The 15,879-nt window shown below is 45.6% G+C and overlaps 1 protein-coding gene across 1 annotated transcript in view; it reads right to left on the bottom strand.

Annotated features, from left to right (window-relative positions):
- Positions 1-2,179: 2,179 nt before the first annotated feature.
- The window catches only part of Rap2a (RAP2A, member of RAS oncogene family), a 27,503-nt gene continuing 13,803 nt past the window's right edge, over positions 2,180-15,879 (bottom strand). Inside the window, exon 2 of the mRNA XM_021181731.2 lies at positions 2,180-5,665. Coding sequence (XP_021037390.1) covers positions 5,428-5,665 — 238 coding nt within the window. The 3' untranslated portion in view covers positions 2,180-5,427. The remainder of the gene's footprint in view (positions 5,666-15,879) is intronic.

The raw sequence follows: 15,879 nt of genomic DNA, 5'->3' as shown, positions 1-15,879 counted from the left end.
TGGGGTGGAGGAGGCAGTAGGTCTGAGGCCAACCTGGGCTACAGTGTGAGATCCCCGAGGGACAGAAAAGCTTGGTTCTGCACCTCAGTTCTGCCACATGCTGTGTGTCCTTCAGTTTGAGCAGAAACATTTTCCTTCTAAGAGGTCACAGGCTGTGTCTCTATCCACACCTGACAATAAGGGTGGTGTACAGCAGAATCGGTCATTTCTGGGAGCTGGGCTGGCTTTCCCTTCCTGCTTTCACTAGAACCTAGTTTCCTGGAAGTTAAAGCAAGTCGGACACAAAGCACAGTTGCCATTCAATTGTAAATACGAAGCACAAGGGAATCTTGGATACCTGCTGCATCTTTGAAATAGAAAGACCTCATACTAGGAGGAAGTCAACCAAACCAGGTATGACCTGAGTTTCCAGACCTCACTGCTGTGAAGGATTCCCTGCCTGTGCAGGGCTGGAATGGGGCAGATACAGAACCACCTTATTCTGGGCTATCTTCATCCCCCTTCACAGTTGTTCAGGCCCCATATCTTGTGTTTGAGCTAATATCTGTCCCTGTGGCATCAAACACCATGCAGTAACAGACCAATAACACCCACTAACCCAAAGGCTAAGAAAGTCATCCGTCTCCGAGGCCCATGGCAGCCACTTCCCAGCTGCTGTAAGCCACCAAGCTGATGCTCCAAGCATCTGCGAAACAAGCCTTGATCTAGTCATGAAACGGAACCATTTTGAAAAACCGCATTTGGAGTGACCCGAATCTGTGTTCCCAGGCCATAGGCACCCACAGTTGGCTCCAGAATAAACTCTGACGTGTGAGGGGTGCTTTCGCTTAGACGCAAATATCACCTTCCTCTTAATGCACAAATGCTGAACAAGTCCCTTTGTGTTTAATCTCCTGAGCTGTCTGCCTTCCACCTTTGTGTGGGTTAACAAGTCTTGAAGGCATTCTCAGGAGGTAACATGGAGACCACGTTTTAGGGAAATATGTGAAGAATATAATGATTTATCAGAGTACCTAGGAGGCATGCAATTCCTTTAAAACCTAATTCTTACTGAACTGGAGGAGAAGTGCCACCAATAGCCATTCAGGTATCACGAAATCTAAGCAAAATAATAGTAACAAGAAGCCAATGTGTTTACACTGCCATGTAGCTGCTTTACAGCATCCATCACTTCTCCTGGGACTCTGACATGTTCAGGCTTCCGGGCCCTACAGACCAGCAGGGATTACTCCTGGTTGGCTCCTAACTCCTTCAGCCATGCACGTACCTTTAAGAAACAGTAACTGTAAACTTGACAGAGTTTCTGAGTATTCCTATCTGGTCTCAGCTATTCCCTCAGCTAAAGTAAGAAATTGGTAAGTATACCCCTTCTAAACACTTCAAATGGACTGTGAAGCCAGTCAGCAGATAGTGATTATTAAAATATAGGCATTTTCCTTGAAATATCTGACATTCTGCCGACAGTGCCTCTGTTATATTCATTCACGTCGTTCTTATACTCTAAAACAATGGACCTTTTAAGCCGCTGGGCCGCTGCCAGGAGTCTGAAGAGCACACAACCACAGGCAGCCTTTAGATGGGCAGGGGATGAATAGACGCCTTATCAGAACAGCTGAGGCCACATCCAACAACGGCGTCTGTCAACGTTCACAGAGCCCCATATAGACGTCAGCACCATAGCACAGCAGGACCCCACAGAGGCCACCCCAGACCCACAGCACAGCAGGACCCCACAGAGGCCACGCCAGCCCCACAACCCCACAGAACAGCAGCCTTTAGCTTCTGGTACCTTCAGACCACATGATCTGAAGACACAAAGTCCACCTCAATCCATTGCTGGGTGGACACTGAGAATTCCAGCAGTACTGGCAGGACCATAAGGCCAATGCTAACTAATGTGAATTACCTAGAACCCCCAAATTAACCAACTATGATTGAGATAAGGAAAAGAAAATATTTACCAGGATGGGTATTTATGCTGATTTCAAACCTTTTCATGCTATTTCAAAGGTCAGGAAAATGATCAATCACCCTCCCTTCCTATGGAGCGAGCGAGCCTGTGGCGAGTTTGGTTTCAGGGGATCTTTATGAAGGGTGTCTGGTGCGTTGTGTGGCAATGCCCTGCTTCTGCATATTGTGAATACACTGCACAAGTTTAAGCAACAAACACAAGCCAGACTTTCATTAAATAAATTTATTTGTTAAAATAATTTAACTCCAAATACAACTGTTGAATTTGCATTGAGTTATAATGACAATTCATGTTTCAATTGAAATGTCAGGGCTCACCCGACACTGTTACAAAACAATAAGCTGTTGTTCATTTTTCAATGGTCAGTTGTATTAGAGTCCAACAATTAACTGTGAACTGGATCTCTGGGGAACCTCAATCAATAACAGTAAGTCTGTTTTCAAAATCTACTGCAGCCGTTCTAGAAACCCTGATCAAGGTTTAATAGATACACGAGGACAAATTAAACAAGAGGACCCCCATGGTCTTCAACATCTGATTGGCTGAGGACACAGTTAAAGCTGAGCCAGTGCTAACGGGGGAGGGGGACTACTGATGAAGAAACTAAGCAACTAAGCAACCCAACAGCAGTGGAGGACAACACACCTTCACAGTCACCAGCAGCAACACTCACACTGGACGGTGCACCACAGCCGTCCACAGGCGACACAAAAAGCAGGCAAGCATCAGTAGTTCTACCCCAGAGAGTGGCAACTGGAGTGCACGGGCAAGCCCTAATTCTACAAAGCAAAGGGTGGGAGCTTCAAAGCACCTCTCACGGTGTACGGAAACACCTAGAAGGCTTCCCAGCACATGCTGGCTTGTCCTGTGGAAGCTGAGGAGCACAAAGGCGTTGGTTACCGCCGCTGCCACAGCTTAAAAAGAACCGCAAGTTACACCATAAAAGAAATAAACCTAAAACAAAACAAAAACCTGGCTCTGTGTGAAAAGTAAAAAAACAAAGCAAAGCAAACTAAGTAATAGCTAAAGAATAATGGGTCTTTGGGGTCAAACCATATTTTTAAGGCATGTTAGAACGAACTTTCATTTATCTGGTTGCTAGGTGCATTGGGCTTTTAAAGAAATATCAATGGGCCGGCTCTCCTTTGCGCCCTGCCATTTCATGTGCTGACAAGTGTCCTTTTCCTGTCCTTGGGTTTTTATCCCCATCTCAGCAACATCATGCACAACCGTCAGTCAGACTTGCACCAGAGGAACAGGGAGAGGGTGTGGCAAAATTTGGCCTGGGGAAGTGATGCCCAGGCACTATGAAGGGCTGGTGTAAACACTGGGCCTTAGGAAGAGCCTGCCCAGATGCCTGGCAAAGCTCACACTTCACACCTTGCCCGGCTTTCTCAGGCTTCACACCCTTTCCACTGTGACGTGAGGCTGTGGGATCTGTACAGCCCCGTCTAATACACAGTATCATCAATTGCTGTTCATTATGAGATTCTAAACATTAGAGTAAGTCGGACAAGTTAGAGGCCTCAGAGGTCTCACACGAATATTTCTACTTCAGCAGATGAAACATACTTCTTTAGTTCAATTTTTCGATATGTCTGAGTCAAAAATCAACTTTTACATAAAAGACTTTGTTTCAAGAAAACTGTTAGGACTTTTTGTCCTATAAAATGGACATTTTTGTCCTTCCTAAGTGGAGGAAATGGCACTGAAGATCATGAATTTTCTAAGACTCTCTAACACCCACAACCTGGTTTTACCCACATTATTTATTTACTTTTTCTCACATATGACAAACACCATTGACCTTGTCCCCCTATCTTGTAAACTTAAAGCCAGCTACTAAATACTTGGGGTGGGGGAGATTCCAATGGCTTGTAAGAGACTAATAATTTAAAAACTGCTTGCTTATACATTATGTTCTGCAGTATAGATTCTCAGTCGAGGCGATAGCCTGAATTGTGCCAAATTCTTAGGAACAATAAACACACATGCACACACAAACACACTCTTCTTTCTGGTACACATGAGACTAAGCGGTTACTTGCACGAGACTGTGGAGCCTGAGAAGGCAAAGGCCCTAAGTGCTTCCAGGCTCAGTGACACTGCGGTTCTGAAGGCCACACTGATCTTCAGAGGGCAGGATCACCAGCACTTATGCCACTAAGGGAGGTGAGAAGAAAGAACCCTTCCACGCTCCTGAAACTCCTGAACTGAAATTTTTTTTTTCCTGTGCCATTACTCATGCAAATGATAAAACACTTCATGGCCAAAAATGCCAGAGCTTAAGCACCCTTTCGAAACAGAAGACTCACTCAGGCAGTGTGTGCCAGCCACTTCGGCCATCAGGGTGGAATGCACACATGAAAAGCTTCCTTCCCTCGCTAAAATAATTTATACTCTACTTTTAAGCCCAAATTTTTTCATAGGCTGTTCAATCTGCTTTTTACTTTTGTTTTAAATGCCTATAATAAAGCTGTGATACAGCAGACTGGATTTCCAAAGCAGGTGAGCCAAGGGTCCCATTGCAACCGTGGCCCTTAAAGGCTGCTTTCACAAACACACACACACACACAGACACATACACACACACACAAAGCCAAATGTCTGTACTGTCCTGTGGGGTGTCTGCAAACGGGAGCGTGTGGGTGTAACATGGCTTCATTTTCCTTCTGTGATGGTTAATCGGCTACGAGGCTCGTTAGTAAGGCTGGCTCTCCGTCTCAGCTGCTTCTGTCTTGTTCAGTAAATAAAGACCATCCCCTCTCCGTTAACAGAGGGTGGGCGTGTGACTCAATTTTCATAAACCCCTATGAGAGACTATTTTCTGTGGCAGAGCAGGTGATTCAACAAATTCTAAAGCCAGACTGGGTCTTCACACAGCCTTGTTCTGACTTTTACTCTATTGAGGACTGACATGTCACGAATTAGGATAACCTCGACGATTAGGCATCAATTTGAAAACTAGAAACGTGTCAGCTGATCAGAGTCTCCCTGCAATGCTGTTTTACTGGACGGAATACACTGGCTAGAAGCTGACTTCAGTACTCTTGTAGGAAAATATTTCTCCTTTTATTTTTTTTTTAAGACAACAAAATATTTTAATTGTTAGTGATCATAGGAATTCTGGTTTCTCTCTCATGATTATTTTTAGTTTACACAACAGTGGCTTCTGTCACCTCAATGGCAATGCCATCATCATGTCAAATGAGGTCACCCTGTAGCTTGGCGGTGGGGCCTTCAGGTTGCAGATGTACAAGGACTGAGGACAGAAGTGGAGGCTGTAGTCACGGAACCCACAGGTACTCAGAGGCATCAGCTGGCCATCCGGCCTGAAGGTTGCAGTGCACCGTGGACTCACACACCACCCATCCTACAAACTGCAGCACAGTAGACAAGGTTACTGCTGCCTACGAGCCTAGGCGAATCCTGTCCGGGGCAGCCATGTTCGGATGCTATTGTATGTTACAGGCAGAACAGCATGGGTCATCTTTGTCAGGCTGAGCTGCATAGTTCATCTGCCTCACAATTTCAGCAAAGAGCTCATCCACCATTGTTTTGCTCTTAGCAGAAGTCTCCATAAAGGGGCAGCCCCACTCCTCAGCCAAGGCGCGGCCTTCGTTGGAGGACACTTCTCTCTCACTCTCCAGGTCCACTTTGTTCCCGACCAGGATGACTGGAACCTTCTCATACCTGAAAAGACACACAGGGATTGCAGCAGTTAGTAAGCAGGGGGGACAGAGTTTCTCTCTCTTTCTCTAATGTGGTATGAATTAGCAACCTCTTTAGCCACATGAAAAGTTACTTGCACCAGTTGGCTTGGTGTTTACCTAGAGCATTCTGAAACTGCTCTCAGAAGGGACCATAAATTGGCTTTTCAAGTGATGTTTTCAATTAATCAATTATGGATCCTTTAAAACCAATTATGTGCCCTTTTCAGATATACTTGGGGAATTTCTCTCAGCATCTCAGACTGACTTCTCTTAATTTAAATGTCGTCTGTTCCATGAGATGCGAACTCAAAATCTCAGCCTGTCATGCAATCGTTAGCTTTACTGGTAACAGAATTGTTACCAGTAACAATTTTACTATATTCTATAAGAATACAAAACAAATCGTGTTCTAAATAGCTCCTGAACACAAAGCAACACCACCACCACCAACAACAACAACAACATCAACACCACCACCAACAACAACAACATCAACACCACCAACAACAAAAAGAAAGCTGAAACTGTAGTGGAATTCGAGGAAAAGCATCAAACCAAAGCCCACCCTGTTCCACATGGAATCAGCCAGCTGAAAGGAAAAGTTCTTGATTTTTTTTTTACAGTTTAAGGATTAAACTACAGCACATTTAGGAAATGGGATAGTGGGTAGGCTCCCCCACATAAGAGCTGTGCAATTTCATTGTCCTGTCAAGATGGCTCTCCCGACTTACCCTAAAGCCAAGCATATCCCGAATGGACACTTAAGCTTTCCTTTGGCAAGAGAACTGATGCCACCATGGGGGTCTGTCTATTCCAGGCAGCAAAACAGAGGACTGGAAGGTAAGTGGGAACACCCAGTGTGGTGCTTGCATCAGTAGTTCCAGCAGAAAGGAGTCAGGCTGGGGTATGACTGAGTCTGGGACCAGACCTGACTCTCAAAGCCAGAGGGCTGGAGGCAGCTCGGTTGGTACAGTGCCTGCTGTAGGCTTAAGACCCCAGATCTAACCGCCAGACCCCACAGCAAAGAGCCAGGCACAGTTGCACACGCTTTTCATTTCAGCTCTGAGGTGGCACTGGGGGGAGGCTTTCTGTGGCTCACTGGCCAGCCCATCTATCTTAACTCATGGACAACAGGCCAATGAGAGGCCCTGCTTCAGAAGCGGATGGCGGCCCTCAGGAGGATGTGCGAGCTTGTCCTCCAGAATCCACAAATGCAGGCCCAGGCAAGAACACACCAACGTGTGTATAAGGATAGAGGAGTGGGACTGTATCAGGGCGGGTTTAGAACGCGGACCGCATCGTTCTGTTTCTTCTGGGGACCGCAGGCAGCTCTGATCTGCTCCGGAGGCACCTAGGTGTCCCTGTGGCTGCCACACATGACGTGAGGCCTTTGCATCCTTTCATTCAGGGCTCTCTTGCACACACTTTTGTGTACTCGCTGGCCTCTGGGGGCAGAGAGGGTATGGGTGATGGAGCTGCAGGACACAGACCCATTGCCAGCTTGCACCTGGGGAAATGAGCAGCCTGGCAGTGAGCTGACACTGCCACCCATATCAGCGTCAGCTTCTGATCTGTCCTACACTCAAGGATGTGGCTGTTCTCCCCTTCCAGTCTGGGGGCACACATGCCAACAGAGCACAAGATGACATGTCTTGCTTGTTAATGAAGCAATTTACAAATGGTGACAAATGACATTTATGGAGTTGGAGTTAAGACCTAACTTCAGTCCGTTAACTATACTCATTGAGAATGTTAAGTGCTGAGACATTGCTTTTTAATGCTGGGCCTGGTGGCCCACATCTATAATCTAAGCACTTAGGAGATGGAGGCAGGAAGATCAGGAGTTCAAGGTCACCCTCAGCTACAGAGTGAATTGGTGGCCAGTCTCAGCTTGATCTCAAACAAACAAACAAATAAGCAAATCACTTTCTACTATTAGGTCAAAGAAAAGTATCTTAAAGAATATTCTTAAGCTTAAATACAATACTGTTGCAATATTTTATATTAAGAGAGACATACTTTTAGTTGAAATAGACAGGTTCTATTGGAACAGGAGGACTTTTCAAAATCTGCAAGAGTATCAAGTTACCACCAGTTAGCTGCTATAAGTGCTCTTCAGTCTGGAGGCTAAAGTTCCAAGAGATGGTGGCCAGCCTACAATCAACAGGTCTCCTTGACCAGGTTGTCAGCCGAGCTCCTGGCACTGTTCAGCATTACAAACACAGGTCCAATAGCTTTTAGTCACATGCAGTGATGGGGGGGGGAAATGTCGTCATCTGAGAACCTGTCTACCCCTACTGACTGAACGGACAGCGGTCTTTTTGGCCACCAGGATATTAAGGATGCTAGAGAAATGCAGATTAACAACCTGATCAAGAAACCTGACAAACAGATCGAAATCTTAAGAACAAAACAAAACAAATCATCAACAACAACCCCTTATCCATTTCCAAACATCAGATGGGTCATGACAGACTTTGTCTCTCTGTTAACACTCGAGTTTGGGACAGTGGGAGTATCATACACTAGGCTGTGGATGGAGGCTTGGCTTTCACCCCTGCAAGGCTGAGCACAGCGTTTCCTGATATCTGTGTCTGATCTCAGTTGGTAAAATGGAGCTGGGGTACCCGCTCCCACTTAATGCAGCAAAGATGCTTTCAAAGCCAGAGGAGACAATACAGGAATTCAGATCAGACAGCACAGAACAGGACCCACCCCCTCCTGCCATCACCACTTATGTAAGAACATGGCTTGCCAAAAGACAGAGTGTTAGGAAATCAGAAATCAGCAAGAGATGGAGAGATCTGCGGAGGAGAAACGAGCTGGGCCAAGGGATCAGGGCTGTGAGGTGGAACTAGAAAGAGAGAGGGGTCTAAAGCATAGCATGAATCAGCCCCGCACTGCCTGACAGGACAAGCAAGAGATGTAATCTCAGAACACCGGGCCTTACAGAAGATGCTAACACTAGCGGGAGGGGCTGGGATGACAGGAAGAGTCCTACACAGGAAGGAAAGACCTGGAGGAACCTGGATCTCCTGGGACTCGGAGGAGAAGACATGGAAGGAGGGAAAGCCCTATGTTGACGAAGCACAGCACACAACTCCCAAACCAGACCAAGACTTTAGCCTCAGAATCCACTTAGCTAGTCATGTGAACTTAATATGTTACAGTCTTTCAAGTGCCTGTTTGTTAGACTACATCTAAAGCTCTCTTACACCTGAAAGTTAAAAATCACATCAGACATGGTGGCCCAACCCACAATCAACACTTATTGGCTGAGTGTCCGGCACCGTGGTGAGAACATACAGCAGGCTGGTCTTTAGAAGAGATATCAAACTGCACACTGAGGGCTGGGTGGAGCCAATCCTGTGGGACCAGAGTCTGGAGCAGTTACTGTCAGTGCATTCTGACTCACAGCAGTAGGAAGGATGCACCAAGAGCCGAGGAGCAATACTTCTGCACACAGTGTGTGGGATGCTCTGACTCTGTGGGAACCATGGGCTGCACTGAGCAAAGGCCCACTGTGAGGCAGTAGCAGAACAGTGGGAGATCGGCAATAGGACTTTGGATCATAGACTCTGTCATCCACCAACATATTTATTTTCTAAGAGCCTACTACATCCTACATACTGCTATGCCCACCTAGGATACACAGGAAACAACAAAGACATCGGCCCTCATGCTGACTATAGCCCAGCTGAGGAAATGGGTATTAGCAATAAAGGTAAGTACATTAGGGTTTATTAGAGACAGAAGAGGCAGGCCAGAGAGCGTGTTAGGAGTGGAGGACATCACAGGCTTCACTGGGGAGGTGTCATACAACGTTAAGTGAAGGGATAAGGAATCTGCCACGGAAGTATGGGGGGGTGGGTAACTCCCGAGTGAGATATGACGTCGGTGTCAAGAGCTTGTAGGTATGCGCCCGTCAGTTCAAGGAATAGCAAATGGCTTTTGGGATCCACCTGTGCGACCCCTTCCATGCCTCCTCGGCCTCCCAATACAGGTTACCTGAGAAACAGAACTGGGGACAGGCGGGGTGCTGGAAGTGACTTCATCAGACACAGGACGTAGGCAAGCTGGTGTTATTATTTAGGAGGGATGCATACTCTGTGAGTACGTGATAGCAAATCCTCTCATGTTTGATTCTCATAGCAGCCCCGTGATTTTCTTCATTTCTCCTTTTTCAACGGATATCATTTGGGAAGAAGTTGAGAGTGCCAAATTCCAAAATTACTCTATTTATGAACCACCATTAACTTTCGTTGTGAAGGAGACGCCATAGAAGGGATCAGAAGGTGGCCCATTAGTTTGTTTGTAGACTGTGGAAAACATTTGTCTTATTAACATGAATTTACATGCTTTTGTTATATTCGTGGGTGTGATTATATAATGTATGAATAAATAAAACTAGCTCTTTTAAGCAGCTGTGCTTAATGGATTGCACAAAACATCGCTTAGCTGTACAACGCTGATGGGCTTCTCAATGCGGCTGTTCTGTAAATATCAATAGCTTGGAAGCACTGACTGTACTTATCAATAGACTGGTGCTGCTTCATAACTGTCCCAATACGCGTGTTTATGTACACTTTACTCTGGGAATGTCTAAGCTTGGCTAGTTATTAAAACAACGTAAGAATCTAGGTACTGATTCCTGGGTCCTGTTCCAGAGCTACTGAGTCTGAATCTGTGAGATCACATACATGAAGTCTGCAGAGGGACTCTGAGCTTCAGAGATGTCAGGCACCAGCAGACTCATCGGTGACACTGATCCCAAATGGCACCCTATGCCTACCATCTATGACCTCACATGCAGCAAGTCTAAAATCAAGGCTCTCTTGTCTTCACTAGCTCATCAGGGTAAACGGTAGCAAGATCTATGCAGTCAGTCCCACTAGCCTCCTTTTGAGGATATCATACTTAGCACTTAAGAGGAGGGCGTGTCTCACAGGGGTTTTTCGTCAGGCTCTTCTTGCTCATAAGCTGGTTGGAATAGAATTCTCTTTGAGTTTGGAAGAGAACTAGAAAGGCTTTTCTTAGTTCCCTTGTTCAATTTTCTCCCCAGTGTTAAAATCTCCTCTCTTAAAAGGGCTTGAGGCAAAGAGCAATACTCAAATGTGTCAACCACTCTGTGGCCACTTTTGCCAGATGTCTCTGCAGTGTTCTGAACACTTTCCATGACACAGAATTCATGCTATGGGCAGCTGGCTATGTCCTTCTGTCTGTTCGTTAAAAGTTAGTGTTAAGAATTCAAGAGTTTAAACGTTTGCTGTGTGCAGACCTGTGATGCCTGCATCCTTCCCCTTCACAGGCCCTAGCTAGCTTGAGACCTGTGATGTCTGCATCCTTCCCCTTCACAGGCCCTAGCTTGAGACCTGTGATGTCTGCATCCTTCCCCTTCACAGGCCCTAGCTTGAGGGAAGGAACTCTTTCTTTTGCAAAATGGAAACAGGTTTTCTTCCTCAAGTCTTTGCTCAAATCAAACAATGCATCAATATTTAAACAGACAAACAAAAACCAAACAAATTCCCACCAATATTTAAATAGGAGGAAGGGAGGGAGATAGGGAGGGAGGGAAGGAGGAGGAGAGGGAGGGGGAAAGGGAGAGAAGGAGTGGGGAGGAGGAGAGAAAGAAGAGGGGGAAGAATAGAGGGAGAGGGGGAGAGGGGGAGGGGGAGGGGGAGGGGGAGGGACTGAGACTCTTAATCTCCCTTGTGAGAATGAGCTCCATAACTATTTTAGTATATAAACTTCCAGACTTCTACTCATGTATATTAACAGAAGAATACATTTTTATATGAAGAGATCAAACCATTTAGTAGTTCGTTTTTGCTTAATATTATGGAGTTCTCAATTTCAATAAATTACAGCATATCATGATGGCCAAACAGTATAACATTTTATAGACTGATGCATAGATATGATATGCATATATCCACATATATAACATTTATGTATGTATGTATGTATGTAGCTCCTAAAACCACACCATAATTTACTCTTATTATCATTAGTGCCGCTTTTGGGCAAACATAACCAGCAATCTGATGAATGTCCTTTTAAGTGTGATTTCTGCACCAAAAGGTATATAAAATGTATATTTTTAAAACCCCTATGCATGTTCTTTTCTTTTCCTTTTAAAGCCTTTGAATTAGCAAAACCCATTGGTGAGTTCATCAAACTGCTGTGTGGCTGCACACAGAATCTCCACTGGACAGCAGGAATTTATACAGCACTCACAGTGCTGAATGCTAAGAATATAGCCACCTCCAGGCCTGGCGCCATCCCCTGTCTAGCACTGAGCTGGGGAGAAGGGTAGGGCTGAGCAAGGGTGCACACTTCCTCTAAACTTGTTAGTTCTCAGCTGCCTACGTCATTCGCATCATTCTAACGGCTTCTCTCTGTCACGCCTTTGCTTTGACTCCCTCCAGGGTCTGAGTGGACACTGAACTTGTCCAGTGAGAAGCGTAATGTAAGCTAAACAAGATGACACTAAGAGTGTGTTTAGAGCTGTCAGGGGCTCCATGCAACTTATGTAAATGTCAGCTTTCTCACAGAGATTACGAGGGTTGACATCGAACCTTCCAGTTCTGTTAGGGTGGCCCAAGTGATGATGGAAAGAAACTCACAGGCATTTTCCATGCATTAAAAAGCCACCCCAGCACCATGTGCAAGGCCAAGGTAACAAACGCCCAGGAAAAGTGCAACAAGATACAGGAAACAAATACTCCACTGTTTTTCTAACTAACAGAATCAGGAAGGGGGCCAAAGGGAGTGGGAGGTTTCCAGTTCTTCCCGTCTCTTTTTATCTAGTCGTTCTGTGAGAATCCTGTGCAGAGCTAAAACTCTGAGAGAAACACTTTACTTCTGGCCAGGAGCACAGGCTCTGTGGTCTGCAGGGTGTGGAAGGAGTCTCATGTATATTAACAGAAGAATACATTTTTATATGAAGAGATCAAACCATTTAGTAGTTCGTTTTTGCTTAATATTATGGAGTTCTCAATTTCAATAAATTACAGCATATCCCATGCAAGTTCCCAGGAACCCAGAGACGCTGGGTGCAGTGAAGAGAAGTGCATGCGGGAGGGGCTGTGAGTCCTCGGCACTGCATCCAGCTACGGATCTTAGGGTTAGGAGTGTCTACTCTACTGCATCAAAGTCTACCTCAGTAAAAAAATAGACTGAAGTAAGGAAATTGGTAACATAATTAAACAAGTGCTCATTCAATCAGGATAGCAGAGAAACCTTCAGGATATACTGAGGACACACGGACGTGGGGAATCGTGTTCCAGTAATATAACATGCACAGTTAGGTTGGTCAGCAGGTCTGTTACTTAGCTGAATCCTGCCAATCAGTGCCACTGAATTTCTATCCTCGAATAGGGAAGGCCAACATTAGAGAACAGCATGACCCTGGACATGAAAATGACAATACTTCTGGAAGTTTCCTTCACGATCACATCTCCAAAGTGCACCACAAATCTTTAGGAGACCCAAGATGCTGCAGCATTTCAAAACCCACATTAAAGGGGGGAATGTAAACTGGGCGGCGGTGGCGCACACCTTTAATCCCAGCACTCAGGAGGCAGAAGCAGGCTACAAAGTGAGTTCTAGGGCACCCAGGGCTACACAGAGAAACCCTGTCTCACAAAAAAAATTTATAAAATGTAGCTATGATTGCATTCAATCTGGCCCTTTATCATTAGAAATAAAGACAATTCATTCCAGGAATGTGGATCTGTGAGGAGGTATTTTCAAGTACAAGCCTGAAGCCTTGTCATCAGAACTGAGTGGGAATCAAACTGGTTGACTCTGCTAAAAGAAACACACACACACACACACACCATACACACATATACACTCAGACACAGACACACAGACATATCACACACACATATACAGACACACCTCTCAGACATACACAAACACACACAGAGACCCACAATGAGGTAGGCCACAGCAGTAGGCCAGAGTCAGACACGGCGCTGAAACATAACACACGCATTTCACCTTTAAGCGAAGGTTAGGTTTGAGATCTACGGTTAAAGGCAGGCCGACTCTTGGATGACCAGACTGACAGCTGTATGAATGGGAGCTGCGTGAGCAATCGTGTCTCCGTTATACCAGAGTGCATACCTTCTCAGCACCCCGTGTCAGAAATAAATAATTTTGTTAAAGTTACCCCTAAATGAGGTGGGCTTAAAGGTGCTTGAAACTATGAAGAGCTAAGGCATCAGGAATGACGAGCAACGGAGTGCGTGTCTGAGAGAACACATCAGTTCTCATGAAAAGACAAATATATTTCTTTCTTTCCTCTAAATAATTAATCAATAGATACCCTCCCCCACCACCACCGAGAAAAATTTAAAGCTAAAATAGCCACAAGATATGGCAGCTCATGACTTTAACCTTAGCCCTGGGGAGGCTGAGGTAAGAGGACTACCATGAGTTCAAGGTCAGCCTGGGCTAGACCAAGATCTTACCTCAAAACACCCAGAAATCAAACAAGCATAAATGCCAGATTTCAACAAAACAAAGATTTTTATAAAACAAAGGCTCTGACAGAAATGGAAACAGTCATACAAACCACACTAGGTAGTCCGGAGCCACTGTCATGACACCGACTGACTGCTCAGGTTACGAAAACAGAACTTTAGTTCTGAAGTAGCAAAAGTAACGGGGGAACAATGGGAAAAGAAGAAAATCGCAAGTGAAGGGGGAGGTGGGTCTGATCACTGCACCACACTGCCAGGGTGAGGCCCTTATGGTAGCAAGCAGAGAAGGACAACTGCCCAATACACGACAGCGACGAGCCAACACACACGTGAAAACCAGACTCAGAGAGTTACAAGAGACCACTCAGGGCTCGGCGGGTGGAAGGTCTCTGACCTTCATCAGAGACCCAGATGAGGGTCTGTAACAGCTGTCTGAGAGGAGCAGTGGTTACGGGGACAGGCTGAGCAGAGGTTACTGGCTGGGAGAAAATGCACCTTGCTATTTTCATATGCTCAAACCCCTCCATTTCTAATACAGCTCACTCCTGAGCTCCAGTCTCTACCGGGCCTCAACTATTTCTCACCCCCTCTATGCCAATTCCATGGAAATTAAAACACTGCTTTTATGGTCCACTCCCCATCCCGACTGTCCCATAGCAATGTCTGGTGGCTCCACAGAGCCTGGAATAAAGGCTATAGTCAAGGGTGGCCACAGGCTGAAACCAGGACAGAGGGCACAAGGCAGAGACATGGGCTTGGATTCAGAGGACCGCAAAGGCTGTTTGTTTTTGGATATGCTGCCTGTCCTTCTGGAACCAGGGCTCTCAGCCTGTGAGACAGAAATATTAATGTATAATGTCGATGGTGACGAGAGTAAGAGGCGTTACTAACAACCAGCATCTGCAGAGGACTTGGCTTACGCCAGACTCTGCGCTCAGCGATGCACACGGATTACCCCGTCAAGTATGGCTGCTGTAAAATTCTACAGGGATGCTAGCTATTCATCTTTAGGTTCCTTCAAACCATTTGCTAGCAAGAGAGCTCTAGAATCTTACCTGGAGTGACAGAGCTATGAAAACATACCCACTCAGTTGCTAAGTATCTTCCCTCCTGTCTCTGGATTACACTGCTTGGCCCAAGTGTGACCAAATCTAACTATTTAGTCCAAACGTCATTAATTGCCACGGAAAGGAGTTAAAAAATAAGAGACAATATTCCCTCTAATCCACGTAAGCGGACGATCTAGCTTCTTTTACAAACAAGTATTTTTTCCTTATCAATGCATCTCTTTCTCACCACACACTGCGGTCACAGGGTACGAAGCACGTCTCTGATGCCGTGGTAAGACAATCGGGACACGGAAGAAGAGAAGAAACTCCCCAGCTCTGCACAATATTAGCAGCCACTAAAGTCTTAACCTGCCATACACCAGTGGGCGTTGTCCAACAACAGCCATGGCCAGCGGCACTGTCTGGGCCATAGCTTTGACCGCCCGCTACCGGATGCTTATGGATACCAAGAGAATAACAGTGAGGTGATGGGTATCGCCTTATTTATAATAGCCAGAAGCTGGAAAGAACCCAGATGCCCCTCAACAGAGGAATGGATAAAAAAAAAAATGTGGTACATTTACACAATGGAGTACTACTCAGCTATTAAAAAGAATGAATTTATGAAATTCCTAGGCAAATGGTTGGACCTG

Source organism: Mus caroli, chromosome 14, assembly GCF_900094665.2.
Source record: "Mus caroli chromosome 14, CAROLI_EIJ_v1.1, whole genome shotgun sequence".
NCBI lineage: Eukaryota > Metazoa > Chordata > Mammalia > Rodentia > Muridae > Mus > Mus caroli.
The sequence above is the reverse complement of the archived record's forward strand: the minus strand, read 5'-3'. Positions and strand labels throughout refer to the sequence as shown.